Here is a 27755-nt window from a genome sequence, read left to right on the forward strand (position 1 = left end):
TGTATTAAATAGTTTTGTGACTGACTAAGCGAACAATTAATAATCGACAATCTTCTTTCAAACTATGATTTGTGTGTGCAGAATGAGTTTGTTATTGAACTGTTCCATCAGTATGTTGCCATTGTTAAAAATTTGTTGACAGCAGCTGCCCGTGTACATTGTGTATGTCCACAGGAGAAGCTAATCATTGCAATGTGTTTTGAGAATAAAAAATGTGAAAAGATTCCAAGTTTATCACAACTGTGTTGTTTCAGTTATTTGACAATGAGGTTACTCAACCAACCAGTTTCAGAAAGAGAAATACACCAAGACTACAGTGCTACTAAGGGACTGTTATCACAGGTTAGTCACACTACAAATTCAAATTATCTGTAAATTACAGCTTTTACTTCTCACTGATATCTCTTTTTTTACAATAAATTATAAAACTAGGTATAAATCTCATTTGTTGGATACAAATAGTTCAGTATGGCGTAATAGTGAATTCCTGCTGCCATTACAACAAACATGTGCCAAATAGCATGGGCACAAGGTATTTTCCCATCTGCCTTGAAGAATATTACACCAAATATGTAAACAAATCCACCAATTTTCAGCTCTGTCAATCCCATGAAATCTTCCTTCTGCAACAAACACAAGGGAATACATATAATTTGGTTAGTGTGATTCAACAGATTGTACAGATTTTAGGAATGAAAATATTGCACCTAACAAACACTAAAGAGAATAAAAATAATAATGATGTTTATATCACAAACTTGTTTCTATTCATAGAGAATTTACAGGTTGTTGAAGTTCACATTGGTTGGCACTACCTTAGTCTTGTGTAAATTAACAAACCATCTAAAAGTGCTCTTTTGGTAACTCTGACCAAGTTCAACAGTGTACTGGGGAAACAGATGCTAAGTAAGTTCTAATGCCGAAATACATAAAATTTTAATATTTCACAGTATTATTAACTGTCTTATTGTGAACTAAACAGTGTGGCACATCATATTACGTTTATATATAAAAGCGAGAACCTTGTCTGAATTACATTCAACAGTGGTAGAGAAGGTATTATACTGAAACTGTGGGCTAAGAAAACATCATACAATAATCTAATTTTAGCTTTAGTTTTACAATTCATGCAACACTGTAATAATAGATGTATGTGAACTTTGCAGAGCTGACTGCAAATGAAAATGTTACAAAATAATAGAAATTCCTGGCTGGATCAATATGTAAAATAATGAAAAGGAAACCATTCACCTACAGCAGAAAGATGCATGGAGCATAGTAACAGATAACAGAAAAGGGCATTAACTCTTGTGGCCATGGGAGTGTTCATTTGTGTGCATTTGTGGTTGTGTGTGTGAATGAGTGTAACATTCCTGGAAAAAGAGCTAGTGCTCTAAAGCTAGTGCAAATGCCGTTTTCTGTTATGTGTTACTATGCCGCATGCATTGATCCACTATAGGGGAGTAGATGTCTTTCCCTTATTTTACGTAAAAATGTTAAAAGTTGAATAAATCTATTCTATTCTAATTCCAAATGACAATGGCAGCTGCAGGTAACAGTTATGAATTGAACTTGTGGTTTCAAATTAATTTAAAAAACTGCTGCCAGTCTGGATAAGGACATTACTATGTTCCACTGGAATAATAAATATAACAACAAAATAACACCCTTGTTTTTTTTCGTTGAAAGGAAAGTGTAAATTAAAACTATAACGCTGTATTACTAGCTTTTCAATGACACCAGATCATCTATAAAGTCTATATGGACTGAGAAACCTGTTTCCATTCTCCGTTTTGAGGTCTTTACTCCCACGGTGAATAAATTTCGAAGGTAAACACCTTCATATTTTCACGTTGTACCCACGTAGGGTCGTCAATGAAGTACAACACTTAGCACTGAATGCATGCTTATTGCTGATGCCAGTGTATAGACAGAACAGAACTATCTCCTGGAAGGAGAGTGCTGCTGTTCATACAAACAGAATATTCCAGAGAGCCACACGGGGTAGCCACGCGGTCTGAGGCATCCTGTCATGGTCCAATTTAGCGAATCATGGAATGTTTACTGGAACGACAGATTAGGCAACATGTGGGGAATGTTTATTGCAGTTGACAAAAATATTGTCTCTATTGAGGTTGAAATTGAGTGTGAGAGTGAAGTTATCTGGTTGCATATAACAGGTCTAGAAGAAACCAAGTTCATTTTTGGATGTTGTTACTGTCCGCCCAATTCCATTGGGCCAGTTCTAGAGACATTCAAAGAAAGTCTACAGATAGTAGCATACAAATATGCAGATGATGAAATATAGTTGGAGGCAATTTTAACCTACCAAATATAGACTCGGATGTCTAGGGATTCATAACAAGGGGTGCAGGCAGAGAGCCATGTGAAGTACTTATGAACATGTTTTCCAAAAACTGTCTTGAGCACTAGTTCGGCAGCCCACACACTATGGAAATATCTCAAAGTTTGTAGCTACAAACAGGCTGGACCTTATCAATGGTGTTCTTATTATTTATCGTGTCAGAAGCAAACTAAAAACAATATTAGATACATTACTACATACATACATACATTATGGTTTATAAATTAAACTAGTCAAGAATGAAATAAATGATTAGACACAGATTGTGTTGTCAAACATAAGGTAATTTTAATCTATACAGTGGATGCCCAAAAATTTGCAACGTCCAGTGCACTTTGTGTAGGGTTTACGAGGTCCTCCATGGTGCACACAGTTGGAGGTAATGTGCATTGTAGTAGATGTGTTGATGTCTGCACGGCAGCTCCACAGTCACACTGGAGAGAGTCCACCTGGAAGCCCCACCTCTCCAGATTACTCTTGGATCTTGTGACAGAAGAACGCAGGCGGTTGAGTGATTTCCATGTGGACCATTTCTCTGTGTGGCCTGGGGGAAGAACTTCTTGCGGGATCAGCCGCTCCTCCAGATGCTGGCATCTGACCTGCCATCTCTTCTCCCGGTGTTGATGTGGAGTGTCAGCGAGTGGTTCTGTACTGTGAAGGAAGCTCTTTCTAGACACAAGTCTTTGCTGTGCCAGTTGGTGGCCATGTAGTGGGTGGTTTTCGGATATTAATGCCTACTTCATTTCACTCCGTGCTGCTGTATCTCTTCGGATGTCCGGGGGGGGGGGGGGGGGGGGGGGGGGGGGGGGGCTATGCCGGATAAGCAGTCCAGTTTTTCCACAGGTGTGGCTCTTAGACAACCCGTAGTGATACGACATGTCCCATTCAGAGCAAAATCAACTTTCTTTGTATGTGTAGATCTGCACCATACTGGGCAAGCACACTAAGCTGCAGAGTAGCAGAGGGCTAATGCGGATGTGCGCACTGTGTCTGGCTGTGCTCCCCATGAGAGAAGCCTCCACGAAGGGTGTGTCCTGACAACTAAGCCTTACACATCCGGGTGTCCCCTGGGCGTCTAGGTATACCTAGATGACTGATTCTCTCACACCAGAAGCAAACAAACGTGCGAGTAACGGTGTTCTGAAAGTCGGCAAATCAGTCAAGGAGGCTAGAAGAGTGTTTCTCTCAAAAAGAGGAGATAAACAGTTGTTAGTATCTCACTCTGGCAATGAAATGACATCATTTAGTTCCAGTATGATGGATAGAGGAATCATGGAGAAAGTTTAAACTGTAAATCATGCTCTGGACACCTATGTGCTTGGTAAGTGAATTAAGGATGGAAAAGACCTGCCCTGGTTTAGCAACTAAATTCGGACAATGCTCTGAGGGAGCAAAAGCTGTTGCTTGATCCAAAAGAGAATGCATAAATGATTACAAGGAACAGTTAGTAGAGATATGTGTGTATGTGCAAAAGTCTATGCTTGAAGCATACAACAACTAACACTATCATAACTTAGCAAACGATCTGATTGAGAACCCAAGAAAATTCTGGTCCTAAGCAAAATTGCTAAGTGAGTCTAAGGCTTCCACCTAATCACTGATCAGGCTGGTGTGGTAGTTGAAAATAACAAAATGAAATCCAAAATTTTAAATTCCATGTTTAAGAAATTGTTCATGCAGTAAAATTGTACAAATATACTGATGTTTGACAATTGCACACTGGCCCATATGGATGACAAAGTAATAAGCATTACTGGCATAGAGGAAGAAATGAAATAATTGAAAATAAATAAGTTGCCAGGATGGGATGGAATCCCAATTCGCTTATACAAAATGTACGCTATGGCATTGGCCTCTCACTTCTCATGCATTTATCCCAAATCTCTCACCCAGCGCAAAGTCTCAAGTGAAAAAAAAGCAGATGATTCCTATATATAACAAGGATAAAAGAACAGACCTGCAAAATTACAGGTTGCTGCAGACTTCTAGTACATATTCAGAGTTCAAATATAATAAATTTGCTAGAGACTGAAAAGCTTTTATCGACAAATCAGCATGATTCTAGAAAGCATCACTCGTGTGAAACTTGGTTTGCCCTTTTCATCACAATATACTGTGAACTATGGATAAAAGTAACACAAATTCCATATGTCCCAATTTCTGGAGAGTATTTGACACAGTACCCCACTGCAGACTGTTAATGAGCACACGGAACAGCTTCCCAGGTATGTGAGTGGCTGAAAGACTTCTTAGGCAATAGCACCCTGTATGTTGTCCTAGACAGCAAGTGTTCATCAGAGACAAGGGTATCATCAGCTCTGCCCCATAGAAGTGTATAGGACTGCTATTAATTTCTATACACATAAATGATCTCGTGGACAGGTTGGGCCGCAATCTGCGGCTGATGATGCTGCGGTTATGTGGAAAGGTGTTGCAGATGATAGGATGATGCAAGATGACTTAAACAGAACTCCTAGTTGGTAAAATGAATGACAGCTGGCTCTAAATGTAGAAAATGGTAGTTAATGCAGATGAGTTGTTACATTGCAAAGCAACATGCAATGGTATGAGCAGGTGAGGATTGCGGTAGGGAAGGTGAATGGTTGACGTTGGTTCATTGGGAGAATTTGAGGAAAATGTGGTTCATCTGTAAAGGAGACCACATAAAGGACACTAGCATGGCCTATTCTTGAGTAATGCTCGAGTGTTTGGGATCCACACCAGGTCAGATTAAAAGAAGACATCAGGCAGCTAGATTTGTTACTGGTAAGTTCGAACAAAACACAAAGTGTTAAAGAGAGTCTTTGGGAACTCAAATGGGAATTCCTTGAGGGACAGTGACATTCTCTTCAAGGACCACAACTGAGAAAATTTAGAAAACTGGTACTTGAAGCTGACTGTAGAATGATCCTCCTGCTGCCAACATACATTTTGTGTAAGGACCACAAAGATGAGGTACAAGAAATTAGGGTTCACACGGAGGTAATAGAGAGTCATTTTTCCATCACTCTATCTGTGAGTGGAACAGAAAAGGAAACAACTTGGAGTTACAGAGTACCCCCCAATACACACAGTATGGTGGCTTGCTCAGTGTGTGTGTGTGTGTGTGTGTGTGTAGATGTAGATAAATTACAATGTTTGATTTTTCTTTCCCCCACAAAATTATCTATATGATTGTTCCAACATTATCTATATGATTGTTCCAATGTAATCCTCAAGAATTTAGTTGAAGTTGCACCTTTACATTTCTGTGATTTATCATGTACGCAAAATTTAGTGGACTCCGTTTAATACTCCTGTGGGCGACTTCACACTTTTCATTATTTAGAATCAATTGTCATTTTTCACACTATATAGATATCTTGTCTAAATCATTTTGCATTTGCATTTGATCATCTGATGACTTCAAAGGGACCATTAGGGATATTGACTGAAACATGTGAAAGGACATGATAAAACATGAATGAGTAGTTTTGAGAGATGGAACAGAGAAGGCAGCAGAGGAATAACTCCATAAAAGACAAGGGGAACCAGAAATCCTTGGATAATACAGGAGGTAATGAATTTAAATGTAAAATGGAGAAAGTGTAATAGAGCAGCAAGTCATGCAGGCAATAAGGAATACAGACATCTAATAAATGAGATCAACAGGAGGTGAAAAATGATGGAGCAGGAAGGGTTAGAAGATAAATTCAAAGCTGATGAAGCATGTGTGACTAAGGGAAAGATAGGAGTCACATACAGGAAGATTAAGGAAAACTTTGGAGAACAGAGATGCAGCTGTATGAGTCAAGTAGTACAGAAAATCAAGGAGAAATTTAGAAAGGAAATTTATGTTCAGTGCAAAGAAACAAACATTTAAAGGTTTTCCAGTAACACTGTAATTCAGCTTAATATAATGGATAGTATCTTGAAAAGAGGTTGTCAGATGAACATCAATGAAAGAAGCAATGACTGTGGAATACAGTTAAATTAAAGGCAATATAATCAAATTAGATTAGGAAATGAGACACTGACAGAAGTAGCTGGGTTTTGCTGTTTGAAGAGAAAAATAACAGAAGCAAAGAGGATATAAAATGCAGATATGCAATAGTAAGAAAGGCTTTTCTGATAAAGAGAAATATGTTAATATCTCGTATAAATGTGTTAGGAAATTTTTCCTGAAAGTATTTGTCTGGAGTGGAGACTTAGAAATTAAACATGGATGGTGAACAGTAAAGACAAAATGAGAAAAAAACTTTTTAAATGTGGTATACTAAAGAAGAATGCTGAAGACTAGTTAACTAATGAAGAGGTTGCAGAATATATCAGGGTGGAAAAATGTAAGAGGGATACCAAGGCTGGCCTACAGTACCCAAGTTCAAATTGGTGAAGTGTGCAGAAGTTACATTTGGTTGGTACATAAGTTCATAGCATTTTTGTTTTGCATGTTGGTATTCCGGTTGCCATGGTTTTATTTATAAATTTTTATTTTTTATTTGTAGTTCACTGCTGCTATTTGAGTTTATATACTGTCATTTTGTTATTTGGAGATAGTGAGTGGAGCTGTGGATGCTAGAAAATGGAATGTCAAGTGAAGAAATCAGATCATTTCTGAAATATTCTTCTGTTTGAGTTCAATGGAGGGATGACAGCAGCAGAGGTAGCCAGTAACAATGGACAGGGATAATGCCACTGGACAGGGCACAAGAAAATGTGTTTATTTTTTCATTTTTTATTTATTTTTTTTTATTTTAAAAGGAGGATTGTGGGGGGTTCACAATAGTGTCTCTCCACAGAAACACCTTTGGGGTTCGATGAACATGATTCCAACACATTAATCCACAATGATCCACGTGTCCAAAAGAACAGATACCATCTTCATGTATAGTTAAGGCTAACTGGCCATTGACCTTCTTCTTCTGTACGGATGCACACGCATTGCCCGATCGGTTACAGGACTCAGTAAGATTGTCTGCCGTGAGTAATGAGTGTAATGGGCAGGGGCACTATGAATGTAGTGTGTGGACATTAAGTTGGGAATGTGGGTCTCACAGGGAGTGTGCAAGGGTAAGTCCCTGCAGTCACTCTGTCCTCTGTGCCCACAGTGGCTCAGATGGACAGAGCATCTGCCATGTAAGCAGGAGATCCTGGGTTCGAGTTCCAGTCAGGGCACACATTTTCAACTGTCCCTGTTGATGTATATCAACACCTGTCGACAGCTTAAGGTCTTGATTTAATTATCATTCCAAAAGCAGATAAATTTGGTTTAGTTTAGTAGGCATTTGATACTCCAACAGCATACACTAGTTTTGACGATACAGAGATTGCAAAAATCATTAGTTATTTCACCCAAAGCACTGAACATTCCATCAACAAATTGAGAAAATTTACATTTGCATATAGGAAATGTTATCTAAACTATTTGAGGGACAATGAATAGTTTCTGCACATGGTTCACAGAAAATAGATGATACTTAATTGAACTGTGTGTCAAACTATCTAAATATGGACTTTCTCTGAACAAGTTCAAAGATAGACTGTTGAGAAAGATGAAAAGCTAAGCACTCTATTATATGCAAGTGGATCATGAATATATAACAAATTACAGTATCCACAGAGTTTATGTTGCTGAACTATGTAAAATGTTACAATAGTACAGTTTTATTAAAGGTCATATCATGTTTGTATGCAAAAGAGAGATTGTAACATTATATGTTATTATTTGAATTAAATGTGAGGTTTCATTTATTAATTTTAATTGTAATAATCAACAGCCTCAGTTGCACTGTTTACCTAGAATTTACCTAGGTTTCAGTCGGGATAACCCAACCTTCTTCAGAATAACAGTAACTACCGTTTGTCCATAGTGGACATCGTCAAGCTAAAACTACAAATCCATCAATTATCGTCAGACTGTAAAACTTATCTCGAACTGCCTCGGCCCTACTTCGCAACTGTGATGCGGCAGCCACAAGTGCTGCACTGGAACTCTATACTTTAGTATGAAATTATATCTAAAAACAAAGATGATGTGACTTACCAAACGAAAGTGCTGGCAGGTCGATAGACACACAAACAAACACAAACATACACACAAAATTCAAGCTTTCGCAACAAACTGTTGCTTCATCAGGAAAGAGGGAAGGAGAGGGAACGACGAAAGGATGTGGGTTTTAAGGGAGAGATCTCTGCCCAAACTCTTTGCCTTTACAAATGTCTGCTTGTGTCTGTGTATGTGCGGATGGATGTGTGTGTGTGTGTGTGTGTGTGTGTGTGTGTGTGTGTGTGTGTGTGTGTGTGTGGGTGGGCGCACGCGAGTGTATACCTGTCCTTTTTCCCCCCTAAGGTAAGTCTTTCCGCTCCCGGGATTGGAATGGCTCCTTACCCTCTCCCTCAAAACCCACATCCTTTCGTCTTTCCCTCTCCTTCCCTCTTTCCTGATGAAGCAACCGATTGTTGCGAAAGCTTGAATTTGGTGTGTATGTTTGTGTGTGTATCGACCTGCCATCACTTTTGTTTGGTAAGTCACATCATCTTTGTTTTTAGATATATTTTTCCCACGTGGAATGTTTCCCTCTATTATATTAGTATGAAATTAGTTTGTTTACATTTATTCAGAGATGTTCAGTGGTACTGCGTCGGACTGAGAGCTATTATTTAACCATATTAATTTTACTATGCAACTGGATATTAGATGGGCATGAGGCATCAATGCACAAATCTCATCTATATTTCTCATGAAATTATGTAAGCTGCTATCAAAAAAGACCAGATGTTTACACTACATACAAAAAAGTTAAGGATAAAGATCGTAAATGAGAAATAGAAATTTTGGTGTCACTCAGGTCTCCATTTTAAGTCCATTCCTGTTTATGTGTTACATGAATGGTTTTCCCAAGTGCTCGAGAAAACACATATCTAATTACTACGTATACAATGACACATGTGTTGTCTGCTCTACATCTACTGCACAAACCACTGCATTGTGTGTGTTTCTATCTTATTCTATTTGCATATTGTCCATGTGCCTCTATATGCGCACTAAACTCTTATCTTATTCTCACGATCCCTGTGGGAGGATACATGATGGTGGCGGTGGCAGCATAAAAATCATGCAGTCTTCTCTGAATACAGGTTAACTAAATTTACCAGCAGGGTTCTGTGAAAACTTTCAACCAAGACTTCCCATTTAAGTTCAATGAGTATTTCTGTGATATATTCTTACGAGCTATACCAATCTATCATGATCTTAGCAGCACATTTGTTGAATATCCATACCTTAACAATGAAACACTACGGGTTGTGTATTTTAGATTAGTGCATCCTTCCTTCTGTTACAGAATAGTACTGCTGGCTGTGGACTAGTTACATATTCAATTATGGGAGAGTTCTTTTGGGATATTATGGAATTAGAACACTGCTACAAAAAAGCTTTCACTTCTATAAAGTATTCCCAGGGCGGAGACCTATTAAGTGATAGGGGACAAAGTAGAATCAACTGTGAATCACACACACACACACACACACACACACACACACACACACACACATTATAAACCTGATACTTAGAATCGGTGCGAGAAATGTCTTCTGTCAATTTTGCCTCTTTCCCTCTTTCTTCATTTATGAAGGACCACAGTTTTTTCTGTAATTCTCTCCTTTATATACATTTGTCTTAATGAATAATGCCCCTGTTTCTCTGATGAAACTGCCATACTACTTCTTTTTTATTTTGTATGAAATATTACATGCTTCAGTGTTTCACGTGCTCGGAGAGGCCGTTATACTTTCAGCTTATTTCTTGCATGGAGTACCATTTCAGTCAACCAGATTTTTTTTTTTTTTTTTGAGCATGTTTACTAGCCTTTTGTTAACAGGACATGAAAGACTATAATAATAGTTAAATAAAGCTAGGAACTGGTCCCATGAGCATTTACATCACTGTCTGCATACACTGCTTCCCTGTTTTCTGCCATTAATATATTTTTAATTGAATTAGGTGTTGTGAGTTTATCTGCCTTTTTTGTTCCCTTCTGCTCGTTTCCAGCAGTCTTTATGCTAATGTCTTTCATGATGGCAAAATGGTCTGCTTGTGTGGATTTTATTACATGTGTGTCACAGTAGCATGGAGGAACACTTGTTGTTATGCCAAACAATGGAAAGTCCAGGTTGGGATATCAATGATCTTATGAAAAGGATACAGTGCTCCTCAATGTAAAAATGACACGCTCAGTTGCTGACAAGCACAACGAAAAGACTCGTGCACAGCTGACCGCTATGTCCAACTGCTCTGGTGAGAGTTAGCGGTCATATTCGTGTGTGTGTGTGTGTGTGTGTGTGTGTGTGTGTGTGTGTGTGTGTGTGTGTGTGTGTGGGCGCACGCGCACGCGTTTCTTTTGATCATGCCTGTCAACAAATGAAAGTGTTATCTTACAGTGACTGACTATCTATTTGTTACTATGAGATCAAGAGTAGTTTCACTATGCTTAGTTACTCTGGTGGGTTCATCCATTTTTACATTTAGGCTGAAAGTATGCAGTAAGGCCAGTAGTGTCTTAGTATTTTCTGTAGTTTTCGTGGTGTCTATGGTCATTTTTGGAAAGATCTTGGGATCTTCTAGCTATTCAAAGAATATGTTTATTACACTTCTTGATGACTGTTACGGGCCTAATAAACAACATAATTTCTCTGCAATTTTTATTTCCACTGCTGTAGCTTCACAAAGCTCACTTCTCTAGCATTTGTTGCGGTGTTCTGGGTGGCTTTAGTTGACTCATAGCTAGAGAAAATGGCAATTCATGCAATTTCCAACAAAAACTGATTACATGTGCATCATCAATTTACAGAGTTGAAAGCAAATACACTGTATCTAATTTTTCCTGTCTCTTACAAGACAAAAATTGAAATGTAGGATTTGAAAGAATAAAAATGATGTTTTAGGCAACAAATTGTTATGGACATCTTACCCATTCCATTGTTTGTATTTTGCCTAGAAACTTACAGTACTGTGTTGTCATAAGCATTAGATAGTTTCAAATTACTAACCTTGTTTATTATTGCAAATGATGGAGTAATGCCCATGACAAGGTAAAAAAATGTTTCAAGACATTTATACTGCTCGTGGAACAGCTGTTGATACAGAATTCCAAGAGAAGCAAGCACCCAAACTATCCAATGTAATTCTGCTGCTAAACCTCCAGGTGGCAAAGGTGTCAGCATTAGCCAGGGGAAGTATGATGCAGCAATAAATACGTAGATCATTGCACGATCACCGCGGTGTAGCATGTCTTTCAGGTGTCTGAAGATAAGAGACAAAAATAATGTTTGTACTCATTATACAATGATTTGCATCGTCTTTTCAATTTAGAAAATTAATTGCATATTGTTTTGCATATCTTCATACAAAAGCTTTTATCCATCACAAATATTATGTTACCTGAAATATTTAATTTGTTCGTTTAATTAACAAGTATAGAAAACTTTATGGAGCAGAAGTAGTTTCTGGCCAAAAGAAGAAAAGAAAATCAAAGTTCAAAGCATTTATCTTCATATCCATGACAGGAACTGATTTCATTAGTACAATATGAAGGAAAATTATGTATTTTACATACTGGTCATACATCAACAATCATATTGTAAGCTAGAGTACAACAGTCTCAATTTCAGAGGATAAAAATCGTCAAAGATTAGGACAAGTAATTTAGTAATATCTGCTTACGGATATCAATGATTAACAGAAAATTAATCTAAGAAAATGTGAAGAAGCACAGGAAATACTGAAAATGATATGAATTATGAATGTAATCAAAGTTATGAGGCAACTATGGATACTGATATTGAAAAACCACTAAGCACTGCTGTAAAGGCCAACGGCCTGGCCATGTTGGTAACACTGGTTCCTGCCCAATCACCAAAGTTAAGCAATGTTGGGCCCTGTTAGTACTTGGATGGGTGAACGTTTGGGGAAAACTGAGTGCCCTTGGTTTTAAAAGGACACACAAGTTGCCGAAGTGGCATCCAATTGAAAGACTTGCACCAGGCCTTCATCAAAAATAGACAACACACACACACACACACACACACACACACACACACACACACACACGCACGCACGCACGGATGCTCACGCACACACACACACACACACACACACACACACACACACACACACACACACACACACACAGACTGCAGTCTCAGGCAATTGAAGCCAAGCTGCAAGCAGCAGCACCAGTGCATGATGGGAGTGGCAACCGGTTGGGGGTAAGGAGGAGGCTGGGGCAGGGAGGGGGAGGGATAGTAGGGTAGGGGTGACGGACAGTGAAGTGCTGCTGGGGGGTGCACAGGAAAGAGATGGAGAGAGGGTAGAGCAGCTATGTGCAGTCAGGAGGTTAGATGGTGGGCTGGGAGGGGTGGGGAGATGGGGGGAGTTTGGAAAGGGAGAGGAGAAAACAGACTGGGTGCAATGGAAGAATGAGGGCTGTGTAATGCAGAACAGTAACAGGAACAGGGAAAGGGCTGGATGGGTGAGGACAATGACTAACCGCCTTCTGTCTAACCTCCCGATTGCACATAGCTGCCCTACCCTCTCTCCACCTCATCCCTGCATGCTACCCAGCAGCACTTCGCTGTCTGCCACCCCTACCATACTAACCCCCACCCCCCCTCCTCATCCCAGCCTCCTCCTTACCCCCACCCAGTCACCAATCCCATCATGATGGTGCTGTTGCTTGCAGTGTGAGTCAAGTTGAGCTGAAAGCTTTATTTGTGACAGTCTTTTTCGTTGTGCCTATTTGCAACTCAGCATCTCCGCTACATGACGAGTAGCAACTTTCCTTTTCATAATATTGTAATATAGCAGATAAACAGACAAGGAAAAAGGTGATTCCATACTAAGAAAGGAAGTTGACCTCTGAAAGAATGAAGAAGTACTGGGTAAAAATGGAACTGAGTAAAGTGGTCCAGGAAAGGCCATAAAATGTAAATAAATAAAATAATAATATAACAAATTTCTATAGTCATGTAAAATATCAATTTCCCCAATGAAGCAATGTTAACAAAAGAACACTGAACAAATATAAAACAGAAGCCAAGCAAAAGCAACAGAGAATACAATAACTATGATATAATAAAGAGTCAAGGTTACTGTTGACAGCATTTCCATATCTATTGCACACCAAAAGTTACTAGAAACAATATTTTACTATCATCTTGGAATGGTAAGTGGATGACATTCTACTGGAAATGTTTGCAGCATTGTCAGATGGACTATTGAGTAGATGAAGTGCATCCGAAGAACATGTGAAAAGGATCTAAGAAAGTGGTTATGAAGAAATCTTTGATTGTTATTTTTCATTATTTCAGACAAGAACCAAATTCTAAGTGTAAAAAATTCTATGTTCATTTATTACAGTACACTAAAAATCAAATGAATACAGGCTAAAACAGAAAGAATTAGGCTTGAGTGAATACACTGAATGCAATAGAATGTAAACAGAAAGTGTAACCTCATAGGGGAGGGTTTGGTAGTTGATACAGAGGTGTAATTCCACAGCTGTGTGGATGGATGGATTGATGGATACATAGGTGATGGGCATTTTAAGGGACCAAACTACTATGGTCATCACTCCCTTCATCCTGCATGTCAGAAACATGGGAGATTACATTAATTTAGATTTAGATTTTGTTCCGTAGACCCAAAAAATGAGATGATTCTCATGGGTGTGGAACATGTCAGAAAGTATAACAAAAAAACATAAAACATTGGAATATACGAGGTGCATTCAAGTTCTAAGGCCTCCGATTTTTTTTCTAATTAACTACTCACCCGAAATCGATGAAATTGGCATTACTTCTCGACGTAATCGCCCTGCAGACATACACATTTTTCACAACGCTGATGCCATGATTCCATGGCAGCAGTGACGGCTTCTTTAGGAGCCTGTTTTGATCACTGGAAAATCGCTGAGGCAATAGCAGCACGGCTGGTGAATGTGCGGCCACGGAGAGTGTCTTTCATTGTTGGAAAAAAGCCAAAAGTCACTAGGAGCCAGGTCAGGTGAGTAGGGAGCATTAGGAATCACTTCAACGTTGTTATCGCGAAGAAACTGTAGCGTAACGTTAGCTCGATGTGCGGGTGCGTTGTCTTGGTGAAACAGCACACGCGCAGCCCTTCCCGGACGTTTTTGTTGCAGTGCAGGAAGGAATTTGTTCTTCAAAACATTTTCGTAGGATGCACCTGTTACCGTAGTGCCCTTTGGAACGCAATGGGTAAGGATTATGCCCTCGCTGTCCCAGAACATGGACACCATCATTTTTTCAGCACTGGCGGTTACCCGAAATTTTTTTGGTGGCGGTGAATCTGTGTGCTTCCATTGAGCTGACTGGCGCTTTGTTTCTGGATTGAAAAATGGCATCCACGTCTCATCCATTGTCACAACCGACAAAAAGAAAGTCCCATTCATGCTGTCGTTGCGCATCAACATTGCTTGGCAACATGCCACACGGGCAGCCATGTGGTCGTCCGTCAGCATTCGTGGCACCCACCTGGATGACACTTTTTACATTTTCAGGTCGTCATGCAGGATTGTCTGCACAGAACCCACAGAAATGCCAACTCTGGAGGTGATCTGTTCAACAGTCATTCAGCGATCCCCCAAAACAATTCTCTCCACTTTTTCGATCATGTCGTCAGACCGGCTTGTGCGAGCCCGAGGCTGTTTCGGTTTGTTGTCACACGATGTTCTGCCTTCATTAAACTGTCGCACCCAGGAACGCACTTTCGGCACATCCATAACTCCATCACCACATGTCTCCTTCAACTGTCGATTAATTTCAATTGGTTTCACACCACACAAATCCAGAAAACGAATGATTGCACGCTGTTCAAGTAAGGAAAACGTCGCCATTTTAAGTATTTAAAACAGTTCTCATTCTCGCCGCTGGCGGTAAAATTCCATCTGCTGTACGGTGCTGCCATCTCTGGGACATATTGACAATGAACGCGGCCTCATTTTAAAACAATCCGCATGTTTCTATCTCTTTCCAGTCCAGAGAAAAAAAATTGGAGGCCTTAGAACTTGAATGCACCTCGTAATACTTACTACCCTGATCATTTGTCAGGAGATTGTTGAAATAGGTGTATACAATGCAGTAAACTGGAACAGTTAATATTTACAGAAGTTACACACTGTCAGAATGAAACATTGTTATGTACAATTAATAAATTTATCATGCACAAATACCTAATCTTGACTGTTGTGACCAAGTGCTGTCAAAATTGAAATCTAACAGATATTTTAACTTAAGCTCACTTAACAGTCTCAAGATATTCATCTATGGAATGGAAGGAGTTGTGTATCAAAGAGTCTTTCAAACTCTGTTTAAACCACGCTTTATCTGAAACCAAGTTAGCCTTTCAGTTTTAAACCATAAACAAAGGGGGCAGGGGTAAAAGAAAACTGGCACAGGATAGCCATAAAATAGATGTTAAGAACAAATTATTAAATGACTCCGAGTAAAAAATAAAAGGGTAGGCCAGCAGTCATCTGAGAACAACTCACCACAGCTTGTCATGCTGCAGAAGGCATACCCTCACCTAACCAGGCTTCCCTGCTCACTGTAAATTGTCAATAAAGTTGACAAGTCAGCTTCCTCACAGGAAATGAACTAAACCATTTGTAAGAAATAATTAAAACTCAGGATAACATTAAAACTATGTTAAGATGTCAGGGTCAAACTAGCCCTCTACCAGTGGACAGCCAAAGGTTCCCTGGGACTAAAATTGTGGTAGTACGTGACTCTCCTCCCCGTTCAGCAATCAGCAAGACATAGTAGCGAAGGTTTCATATTAAAAAAAAAAAGTGTACAATCCACTATGACAGATAAAATTTAAAACATGCTTTCCCACCTGGATATTATCAGCTAGGATTGATTACCGAAAGTGTCTCAGCCAACTGCGAAGTTTGTTGCGTAGCATCAAAGGATATGGGTGACTATAAGGGGAGCACCACAACTACAATGGGATGGGGCAGCCTCTCGCAGAATTTACAGTATCCAATGGCCAGATTGGTGGCACTCGGTTGTAGACTGTCCTGTAATTACTAACATATTGTGGCTGTTACACTTTACTCCCTGCACTCCATTTACTGTTCCATGCTAACAAGAACTGGTGATATACTGCTGTCCATGCTTCGGATCGTGGTAACATTATTTACAGAGCATCCTTCCAGGTAACCTCCTTGGAGAGTCGATCCACAAATTCATTGACTTGAGGAACAGAGGAATATTACCATCTTTCAGTTGTTGTGGAGGTTTAAGAAAAGATCTCTTATTTGCATTATCAGTGGATGTTACGAGTAGTGGTACGCTATACCCTGGAAGCTGCTCATGGGGCTTATGGGGTCAATGCAAATTAGGAAAAACTCACATAACTGGGTGGTGAAGTAGTAAATCAAATAAGATGATAAGTTATTGGTGCTTCATAATATTGTTTAGGCTTGAAGATTTCACTGTGTGATTTTACTAACACAGGGGATGATGTTTCTGAGAATGTAGATTTTTGTTACTGTATGGAAAATGAAACTGGGAAGGCAATGATATCAAGGAATCTTATATCACAAGGCAAAACAAGCAACTGAAATGGGAATTTCTTTTAAAAATATGTTTGGCCATAATAAACCGTTTCCACTATTGCAAATTATCATCAGAAGTTGTATTTCTGAAAATCTTTATCAATAAAATAATGATAAAAAAGAACTAGTCATAAAGTTACAAATATCAGTACCTTACAGAATATAAAAATTAAAAACAATGGAAACCACGCCCAGTAAACAAAAGAAAGTTTTACTGAAAAGTTTTAAAAATGGCATGTATTAGTGTGATAGTGCTTATTGACTCTCAGGTACATTTTAAAAATTAAAAAGGAAAGAAGTTAGTATCATTATAGGTAACTGGCCATATTTTAATCTAATTCTTTTAATGTCCTGTCTCATTCACAGTAATTGACACTGAAATGACAACAGCTACATTCATTCCCACACTGGCTTTCAATCAGAAGTCATATTTTCACAAATGAACAAGAAATAATCTCTTCTACATTGTTGTTCAGGAATAATGTTCATTTGGGTATATTTGACAGTTCATGAAGACTGCCAACTAAGAATATGTACTTTGACATGGTGATACTCCCACACAAGTTACAAAGAATTACAGAAAAGTGATCTAAATTTAAACTGACAGTTTTGAATATGTCAGTTTACTTAGAAACATGTTATTGAGGGACAAGGGACAAATATAGTAGGAATTACACCAAGGCAGTAATGTGCTGAAATCAATTTTGGTTGCCAATAGCATATAAAATAATGAGTGGCAGCATTACAATACTGAGAATTGATATTAAATTATTGATACCAAAGAAGCAATAGTTCATCTCATCCCCAGAAAGTAACTATACCAAAGAGCAGAATTCATCATCAGCAGAAACGTTCTTGCACAGAACTGATTTCCACAATTTTAATCACTTCAGTTTTGAAGGCTACAGATAACCAAGTCTTGAAAAGCAGCACTTGTCACCAAATAAACTCTCCACAAGAAATGTTTGCCATAACTGAAGTATATTTCAAAACTGAGAGCATATTTAAGTCTCACAATATGAATGTTTGACTAGAAAAAAGTCTTTACAGTTTCCTTGTTATGAGATGCCACTGCAAAAAGAGAGTCCAGAAATATTTGTATTTCTACAAATGAAGATTGTAGATATATAGTCTCTCATACCGAACACTTCAGTATGACTTTTGTGGAGAAAAGTATTGCAAATTAGACTGGTTGTACCTAACAAGAGAACCATTTACCCTTCAGAGACAGCTGACAACAGCATAAATTTCTAAAATCAGAATGGGTTGCTCAGTTGCTCATGGCAGCATCAGCACCACACAGTATTTCTTTTTGCGGGGCTATGTGAAATAGGAGAACAGGTTTTATATATAATCAGTTTGCAACAGATAACAAAATAAAACTATTATTTTGTAAGAGGCAAGAGGGACATTCTGAATGACAAAACTTCTCTCAACAGATCCGACCATCACAACTTCTAAATTTCATTTTTATTTCTGATTCCCATTACTTATCCTACTCTAGTATTGGTGATGTGATCTATTTCCCTGTTGTTTGTAGTGCTAAAAAAATACTAATTTACTTCAGCGGAGATGAAAATTAATCGCCATGTCAAAGCTGATGAAGAAGAGCCTTCAAAAGCAAGTGATAGAAGACAGTAGGGAGATTGAAAGAGAAAAGAGGTGGGCAGGTGGGGTGGGGGTGGGGGAATGGAAAAGAAGAAAAGGACAGATTGGAAGGAGAGAAAAGAGCAAGGATGGGAAGGAAGAGGTGGAAAGATTGAATGAAAAGATGACAGGTTGCATTAAGTTGTCCAAATCATTGCAATTATACTCTATCACTAGATGACTGTTGCATGCAGGATGACTCTGCACTGTGCCAAAGATTGCCTAAGCTATGCTATAAAAGAATGCATGAACATTCGAAACATTTCTCTCAACTGTAGTTTCTTACAAATGTAACTGCATTAGAAACAGCATAATAACAGTATTGTTAACAAATTTTTCTTCATTCATAATCTCCACTATTTAAAGAAACAAAATGGCTGTAGTAATGATCCTCACCTCATACACAATGGACAAAGAAGGAAATTATTTCTTTCAGACTGTTCATCTTTTTTATCTAATTGTTCAGTTTCACACAAAAACACTAACTATTTACAATGTACATCTTCCCTTTGTACTTAGGAATGATACAACAATAAACTAGCTGAAGACATGTAACAGAAACAAGAACATTCATTGATCACATGCCACCACAGTTAAAGGAAATTGACCCAGTTGGTTTGAGAACAGTTTAAACAGTCACTATTATACTGCCAGTAAAACTGAAGATGAAGCACAGAACATATAAAATACACACCATTGTAGAATAACAAGAGGAGCATGTGTGAAAGGTGCATAAAAGTGATGCAAAGAGTGTCAGAGAGAAAATTAATAAGCTTATTTTGATACGTGCAACAGATGCAAAATACTTAATTTACTGCATGGGAAAGCTAATTTAATTTGATAGGAAAAAATCTGAAAGTATACAGTGCTGTTGACCTGCTTGGTTCAGCAGCCTGTTTAACAATTCACCAGGTTTATTTATTCATCAGTCATGCAAACAGTATGCTAGGTGGTTTTCGGTTATAAATAGCATCTTTGTAACAATCTGGAAAGTATTATATTTGCAATACTGTCTAATTCTCTGCCACTGTTTCATAAAAAATTAAAGCTATTTTATTACATAACAGGACAAAAGTTTGTTTTCATATGGGTGCAATTTTATAGAGAGTAACCATCATGGAGATACAGTCAGTAACAAAGTCTTATTATGGTCTGTTTATAAAAGATGTGATAGTAAATCTAATGTAAATCTTTACAGAATGCCTTTGCTGGGAATTAATGTTTCTCATTTTGTTTTGCTAACCCTCTTTGTGAAATAAATAAATGAAACAATAAAAGGAATGATTGATACAACATACTTAAATAATGGTGGGTATTGTACACTAAACAGCACATCAACTGGTCAACAGGAACTGTAGTTACAACAGAATCAGTGAACAGCACCAATGCCTGTGAAATACACGATGTTAGTTATTCAGTTTATGATGGAAAGTCAAGAAATAGATAATATTACTTAAATATTAAGCAGAAATGGTCACAGGCTGGGTGCGCCACAGTCAAAGCTTTTGCAGCACTTTACTCAGAGACTCTGCCCTGCCCCATTTAGACAAGACGCGTGGGAAGTTCAGTTAGGTAGATTGAGCTGACTGCCTTCCAATTTCATTACAGGTCTTTTATAAGTTGCCTTTTGTAAGCCCTTGCTTTCTTACAACCTTATAACCTACTTACACGGTTTAATCCTCGAGCTGGTGTGCCTATGTATAAAGTGGGCGAACCACAAATAAATTGGCTGGTACAGTTCCATTGTTGTTTTACAATTGTGAGCCTGTACCTATTGAATCATTATTGCTTCATTATTGCTTCATCTAGCACAGTGATAAGTTGTACTGTCATATGTCCAAGTCAGCAGTAATATAAAATAAACAGTGAGCTAAGTGAGAAAACATTTAAGCTCCATGCAAGAAATGACCCACCTTCTGAGCTAGCAGTGCAGTCTCACAATGAGTTAGCTGTCTACAAGATAATTAGCAATTGAATAAGTGGGGTAACACTTTTACACAGCAGCAGAGTGATATAATGAATGTTTATTTTATTATTGTATAATGAAACAGTGATTTAGTTCATATAATGTAAATTTATTTTGTCGTCGTTTGTAGAAGTTTCCAAGTTAGATACATTGTTGGGTAGTACTTTTTCCTCTTATATAACACACACCTTAACGGCTTGGGAATGTTATGTTTATAATTCCCTTGCAAATGACTGCAGTAATAATGACAATGTCTTGAATAAAACACTAGCTACTAGCTGACCGTCATAATTATTAAATTTGAGCAAATTGCTAACGCAAGAATAAATATCTTCACACATCTAATGACAATTGTTCATTTAGGAAACTGTGTGAGTAAAATTAAGTAATATTGCCATCACAGTTAAAATTCTAACAAATAAAACTCCTACATTTACGTGGAGACAAGAGTAGCTTGTCAGTACTTCCCTTCAAGGAGCTAAATTTTTTCCCCCTTTTAAATTTCTACTGACAGTATTTGGAATTTCACCATTAGAAGATAAGTACAGGCTAGCAATACTTCCTTGTGATTTAACAGTTTTCTTCATTGAATTTTCTTTGATAAAATTATATACTTATCATTTTTAGCCAACAAATTTTTATTTTAAAGAAACATAAAATAAATACAAAAGAAGTCTGTCCAAATCACCAGGAAATAATAATGGTGCTGTGCTTTGATCCTCAATCAGCAGTGGCTACCTCACCATATGCCAAGGCAGTGTGTTTAGCTGTCACTGCACATAAATGCCAGTTAGGAGGGCTGCCTAAGTGAGGTAGCAGCAGCTAGTGGTAGCCTTGCAGACATGAACCTGATGTCAAGCATCGACAGATAGCAGGTGCACATGTGCTGGACAGCTGGCTGCTCCAGTGAACATAAGAGTGTGTGGAACACTGTCATGCATCCCATGAACCCAAGACCCTTATAGTCACCCAGAGATTGGATGAAGTTACTATGGGGGTGGCCCCATCTTGATGGCTTCGGCTTGAGCCCTGGAACCATCAGGTATGGCAGTGAATCTTAGACCAGAAGTTAGTGGATGAAGTGGCTAGATGTAGACAAGGCTCACTGGCCAACATAGATTTGTCAACTGATGTGTAATATATCACAGCATCGAAGACAAGATAATGCTAGGATTTCAGTGGCAAGTATTTATAGTGTAACGGTTCTGCCCATGCGGCAGAGCCCACCTCTGATCACATAGGGGACCAAGGCAGTGCAGCATGAGGAAATTTGCTTGCCACTGTGGCAGACTGGGGCCATGCATCATGCTGTTTCAGCAATATTCCAGCCCTGGCAGCAGGAGGCAGCTAGCTTGCCCACCTTGCCACAGGTTGTGAAGTCTACATGGAGGGGTGTTGCCACAACCAGTTAAATAATGGCTCAAATGTGCTGTGCTACTGTTATCAGACAGCAGTGAACAGGCAGCATAAACCAGCAAAGAATGATGCATGAAAGGCACCAATGTATTGAGTGAAAATGGAATACCATAGTTGATGACAATGGATGTCTTAGGTCTTTTTGTTTTTTCTTGCTTCCGGTTATACTCCTAAATTGGCAATACAATCCCACAGCTTTTGAATGCCTGTTCCTCATGTTATATAGAGTTTGATGTGATTGGTATACAATGTGGTATGACTGGTATACAATTTTAATATTATTATGAGTCTTCTAGTTACTTTGATTCAGTGCACTGCAGGGGTAGTTATTTGTGTTTGTGATGGAAGTCCAAAGTTACTTTACTCAATGAAATTTCTGAAATGACAACACGGAATTTGTCTCTTGTTTAGGAATCAAATGTCATGGGAATGGTGCCGAAACTATGAACAAATTGACTAGCATAATTTATAGAACTTTAAACACTGAAAATGCAGACTCTTAGCCTTGCTCAAATTTTTGTTATTACATGTACCATTTTTATTATTTATTTTTTGTTAATACACAATAAGACAGATTAAAGCATAAGATTTCTTGGGATCCTCTATATGTCTACTTCCTTCTCCATAATTAGACATTAGTGTTAATTGAGAAAGAGGAGTTGCCACCATCAACCAGTGTGCCAGCGTCTTACTGAATAAAGCTCTAATTGAGCTCTTCTGATTCCACAATTGTCATATTTCTAGTACTATACAACCCATCATTCTCCACATGCCATCCTCAGTTATGGGTGATCATCCTGATGGTGTATGCATCCCCAACACTATTACAATGGTGTCAGAAGAAAGCCAGTGAGAATGAGCAACATCTTGGGACAGCGTTTAGCACCATCACCTAAATGTGGCGAGTGAGAACAAACTATTGTTTTGACAGTTTTCCATTACAGTGGTTGACAACCACTGATTGGTTGGGCTGAAGGGTTGACTGGAGGGTTCGACTTGTGGAAGTGGACTAAGGCAGCGATCTGAGAGAATTTATGGGGAATACTAAAGAACCTCAAGGTGGTTTGGGCCCCATTACATGTGGGCAGTTTAATTTGCCAGGTCATAGTGCTCCATGCAACCAATCTTCAATGGTGATCTGTTTTAAATGTAGAAGACCTGGAAATTATGCCAGAGAAAGCAAACAATGTACACGGTTGGTGCCGATATGGAGAAGTAATGTCTGTAATAGAAAGCGTAAAGGTGATACTAGTATCGAGTCCTCTCCTGTGATGTTTTTTCCTATTGTTGTAGACACAGGATTTACAATGAGCAAAACCAGGGAAACAAGGGATTACCGATACAGCTTCAGGCTTTGCCAGAACAGATGTCCTAAATCCAGACAGATTACACAGAATTACAATAGGAGGTAGATGCACTAAGAGAGGATATATCCTTGTCCAATAGGTCATTACTCATCCTCACTATCAGTACTGCTACCCTAAATTAAGATGTGTAACATCAAAACATATGAGTTCATGGAAAGTCAAGACACTAATAAGGTCCTTCTGCAGGAACCAAAACAAAGAACATTAGACACATTTTTGCAAGAGCTGCAAGTGTTAGCAATGGAGGAGTTAGAATTTGAGCACCTGTTTAACCCCCACAGGTTTCACAAACCACCCTGCTATCACAGCATTGAATCCCAACTGCGAATGGGCCACCTATGTATCATAACCCATACTGTGTACTTGATCATCTACAACTGATGACGGAGGAGTTCATTACTCAACAGTTGCAGGACAGTATTACTGAGGACAATACCAGTCCTTGGGGAGTGCCAGTGGTGATTGTTTCAAAGAAAAGTGCAGATGTAACCAAAGCCTATTGCTTTTGCTGTGACTTCAGATATTTTGATAATCATATGATAATAAGTGCCTATCTACTCTAAAATACACTTCTGGAAATGGAAAAAAGAACACATTGACACCGGTGTGTCAGACCCACCATACTTGCTCCGGACACTGCGAGAGGGCTGTACAAGCAATGATCACACGCACGGCACAGCGGACACACCAGGAACCGCGGTGTTGGCCGTCGAATGGCGCTAGCTGCGCAGCATTTGTGCACCGCCGCCGTCAGTGTCAGCCAGTTTGCCGTGGCATACGGAGCTCCATCGCAGTCTTTAACACTGGTAGCATGCCGCGACAGCGTGGACGTGAACCGTATGTGCAGTTGACGGACTTTGAGCGAGGGCGTATAGTGGGCATGCGGGAGGTCGGGTGGACGTACCGCCGAATTGCTCAACACGTGGGGCGTGAGGTCTCCACAGTACATCGATGTTGTCGCCAGTGGTCGGCGGAAGGTGCAGGTGCCCGTCGACCTGGGACCGGACCGCAGCGACGCACGGATGCACGCCAAGACCGTAGGATCCTACGCAGTGCCGTAGGGGACAGCACCGCCACTTCCCAGCAAATTAGGGACACTGTTGCTCCTGGGGTATCGGCGAGGACCATTCGCAACCGTCTCCATGAAGCTGGGCTACGGTCCCGCACACCGTTAGGCCGTCTTCCGCTCACGCCCCAACATCGTGCAGCCCGCCTCCAGTGGTGTCGCGACAGGCGTGAATGGAGGGACGAATGGAGACGTGTCGTCTTCAGCGATGAGAGTCGCATCTGCCTTGGTGCCAATGATGGTCGTATGCGTGTTTGGCGCCGTGCAGGTGAGCGCCACAATCAGGACTGCATACGACCGAGGCACACAGGGCCAACACCCGGCATCATAGTGTGGGGAGCGATCTCCTACACTGGCCGTACACCACTGGTGATCGTCGAGGGGACACTGAATAGTGCGCGGTACATCCAAACCGTCATCGAACCCATCGTTCTACCATTCCTAGACCGGCAAGGGAACTTGCTGTTCCAACAGGACAATGCACATCCGCATGTATCCCGTGCCACCCAACGTGCTCTAGAAGGTGTAAGTCAACTACCCTGGCCAGCAAGATCTCCGGATCTGTCCCCCATTGAGCGTGTTTGGGACTGGATGAAGCGTCGTTTCACGTGGTCTGCACGTCCAGCACGAACGCTGGTCCAACTGAGGCGCCAGGTGGAAATGGCATGGCAGGCCGTTCCACAGGACTACATCCAGCACCTCTACGATCGTCTCCATGGGAGAATAGCAGCCTGCATTGCTGCGAAAGGTGGATATACACTGTACTAGTGCCGACATTGTGCATGCTCTGTTGCCTGTGTCTATGTGCCTGTGGTTCTGTCAGTGTGATCATGTGATGTATCTGACCCCAGGAATGTGTCAATAAAGTTTCCCCTTCCTGGGACAATGAATTCACGGTGTTCTTATTTCAATTTCCAGGAGTGTATAATGGCAACTTTTGACAATTTGTAGCAGTGTAGTCCCCCCCCCCCCCCCCTCCCCTGTCACCATGGACACAGTCAGTGGTTATCATCACTTAGAAGCAGCACTGAAGGACCAACTGAAAATGGTATTTACACTTCGTATGGGACAATAAAAATATTGTCATATGCCATCTGGGGTAAACAACGCACTAGCCACATTTCAGCATTTGTTAGACGGAGTTTTACAGGGGTTAAAACCAAGGCAGTGTCTGGTATACTTGGACAATGTAACTGTCTTTCCTAGATTATGGAGGAACTTGTGCTATGTTTACAAGACATATTTAACAGGTTACGAGCGTACTCCTGACTCTCAGAACAGGGAAGTGTCACTTTGTGCAGCAGGAAGTATAACATTTAGGCCATGTGATTAGTTGCGATGGTATTCAGGCAAATCCCAAATTAGTAAAGGACATACAGGATTTTCTAATGCCTTGTGCAACGAAGGAGTTACAGTCATTCTTGTGTTTAGTAAACTGTAATAGAAAATTTTTTTCCAAAATTTGCAGAAATAACACAACCAATCACTCACTCAATGAAAAAAAGGAGTGAAATTCCACTGGACATCAGAGGAAAAAGATGTGTTTGGAAAACTAAAAGAAATTTTGCCAACTGGTCTGGTGTGGGTTTATCCAAATTATGAGTAGGAGTGTGTATCGTCATGTGCTGCGAGAAATTGTGTGCTTCACTGTGTGTTAGGTAAAGAATTACACGGAGCAGAGAATTTGGTAGCCTATACCTCACATCGGTTAAGTAAAGCAGAAAGCAATTATTCTACTACAGAGATCGAAATGTTAGAACTCATATATGCTGCAACATGCAAAAGATGGAAGAGCGCTGAAGTACAGTTCCGACGTTATCAAAAAACCTTGCACCATGGTGTCAGTTCCAGTTTAACGTGTGACAAGACAATAAACACATCACATATGTTGCAGAGCAGTAAAACACTGCTCACACTGCCTGCAACAATCCATGTGGGTAGATATTCTGGCTGTTTATTTTTTTATTTGACAGAGTATTTGAGTCACAGAGAATCAGAATGGCATAGAAAACACATTTAGATGACATTATATTTGTCTGGATCACTGTCTGGTTAGATGCTGGCCACAATGAGAGCCAGATGGGGCAAGACACGTATCTCATCCACAGCACCATGCTGCAGCTCTGGAGGAGATTGCATGAAGATGGCAAGGTTCACCACAAACAACCAACCAGTCCCAGAAGGTTCTTCAGTGAATGTGTTGCTGTTTCTGCTGGGGAGCGGACTCAGTAACAGTGGGCTAAAGTCTAAAGAGTTGTCATAAAGTTTTAACTGTTACCTCAAAAAACTAAAATTATACAGATTTGTTCGTTTGTAGGTACATGTCTGACATCCTGGTACATTGAAATCCCCACACCACAATGTCATATGTCACTAAGGTACCAGAACAAAATGGTGCAGTCCACTGATAGACAGGAGATGGAATGCACCATTTTGTTTTGGCTCCTCCAGGAAGTGTTACAGTATTGTTGTGTGGAGATTTCAACATGTATCTACATCTATAGTATGCAAACCACGTAAAGTGCTTGGCGGAGTGTATGTATCATTGTACCAGTTTTTAGGGTTACTTCAGTTCCATGCACATATGGAGCATAGGAAGAATGATTGTTTGAATGCCTCTGGGCATGCAGTCATTATTCTAATCTTGTCTTGACAGTCCCTTTGTGAGCAATACATTCCTAGATATCTTTTAAAGCCAGTTCTTGAAACTTTGTTAATGGACTTTCTTGGGATAGTTTACACCTATTTTCAAGAGTCTGCCAGTTCAGTTTCTTCAGCATCTCTGTCACACTCTCATATGAGTAAAACAAACTGGTGACCATTTATTCTGCCTTTTTCTGTATAAATTCAATATCACCTGTTAGTACGGATGGCACAAATTAGAGCAATATTCTATAATGGGTTGCATGAGTGATTTGTAAGCCATTTCCTTCGCAGGCTGACTGCACTTCCCCAGCATTTTACCAATAAACTGAACTCATTTGTTTTATCCACGACTGAGCCTTGGCCAATTCTAGTTGTAACTCGCTGATATTATAGTCATAAGATATTTTTTCCCCATTTTGTGAAGTGCACAATTTAACATTTCTGAAAATTTAAAGCAAGTTGCCAATCTTTGCACCACTTTGACATTTTATCAGTGTCTGATTGAATATTTATGCAGCTTCTTACAGACAGCACTTTATTATAGATAACTGTATCACCTGCAAAAAGCTTGAGGTTACTATTAATATTTTTCACAATGCCATTAATATATAACATGAGGAGCAAGGGTCCCAACCCATTTCCCTGAGGCACACCTGAAGTCACTTCT

At 39.6% G+C, this 27755-nt stretch overlaps 1 protein-coding gene across 3 annotated transcripts in view; it reads right to left on the reverse strand.

Moving 5' to 3' along the window:
• Positions 1-359: 359 nt before the first annotated feature.
• LOC126458469 (monocyte to macrophage differentiation factor 2) overlaps positions 360-27755 on the reverse strand; it is a 149047-nt gene continuing 121651 nt past the window's right edge. For all 3 annotated transcript variants that reach the window (XM_050095545.1, XM_050095544.1, XM_050095543.1), the window contains exons 5-6: positions 11393-11645; positions 360-623 (exon numbers count right to left, since the gene is read on the reverse strand). In XM_050095545.1, the coding sequence (XP_049951502.1) occupies positions 429-623; positions 11393-11645 (448 nt within the window). In that variant the 3' untranslated portion in view covers positions 360-428. The remainder of the gene's footprint in view (positions 624-11392; positions 11646-27755) is intronic.

Source organism: Schistocerca serialis, chromosome 2 (genome assembly GCF_023864345.2).
Source record: "Schistocerca serialis cubense isolate TAMUIC-IGC-003099 chromosome 2, iqSchSeri2.2, whole genome shotgun sequence".
NCBI lineage: Eukaryota > Metazoa > Arthropoda > Insecta > Orthoptera > Acrididae > Schistocerca > Schistocerca serialis.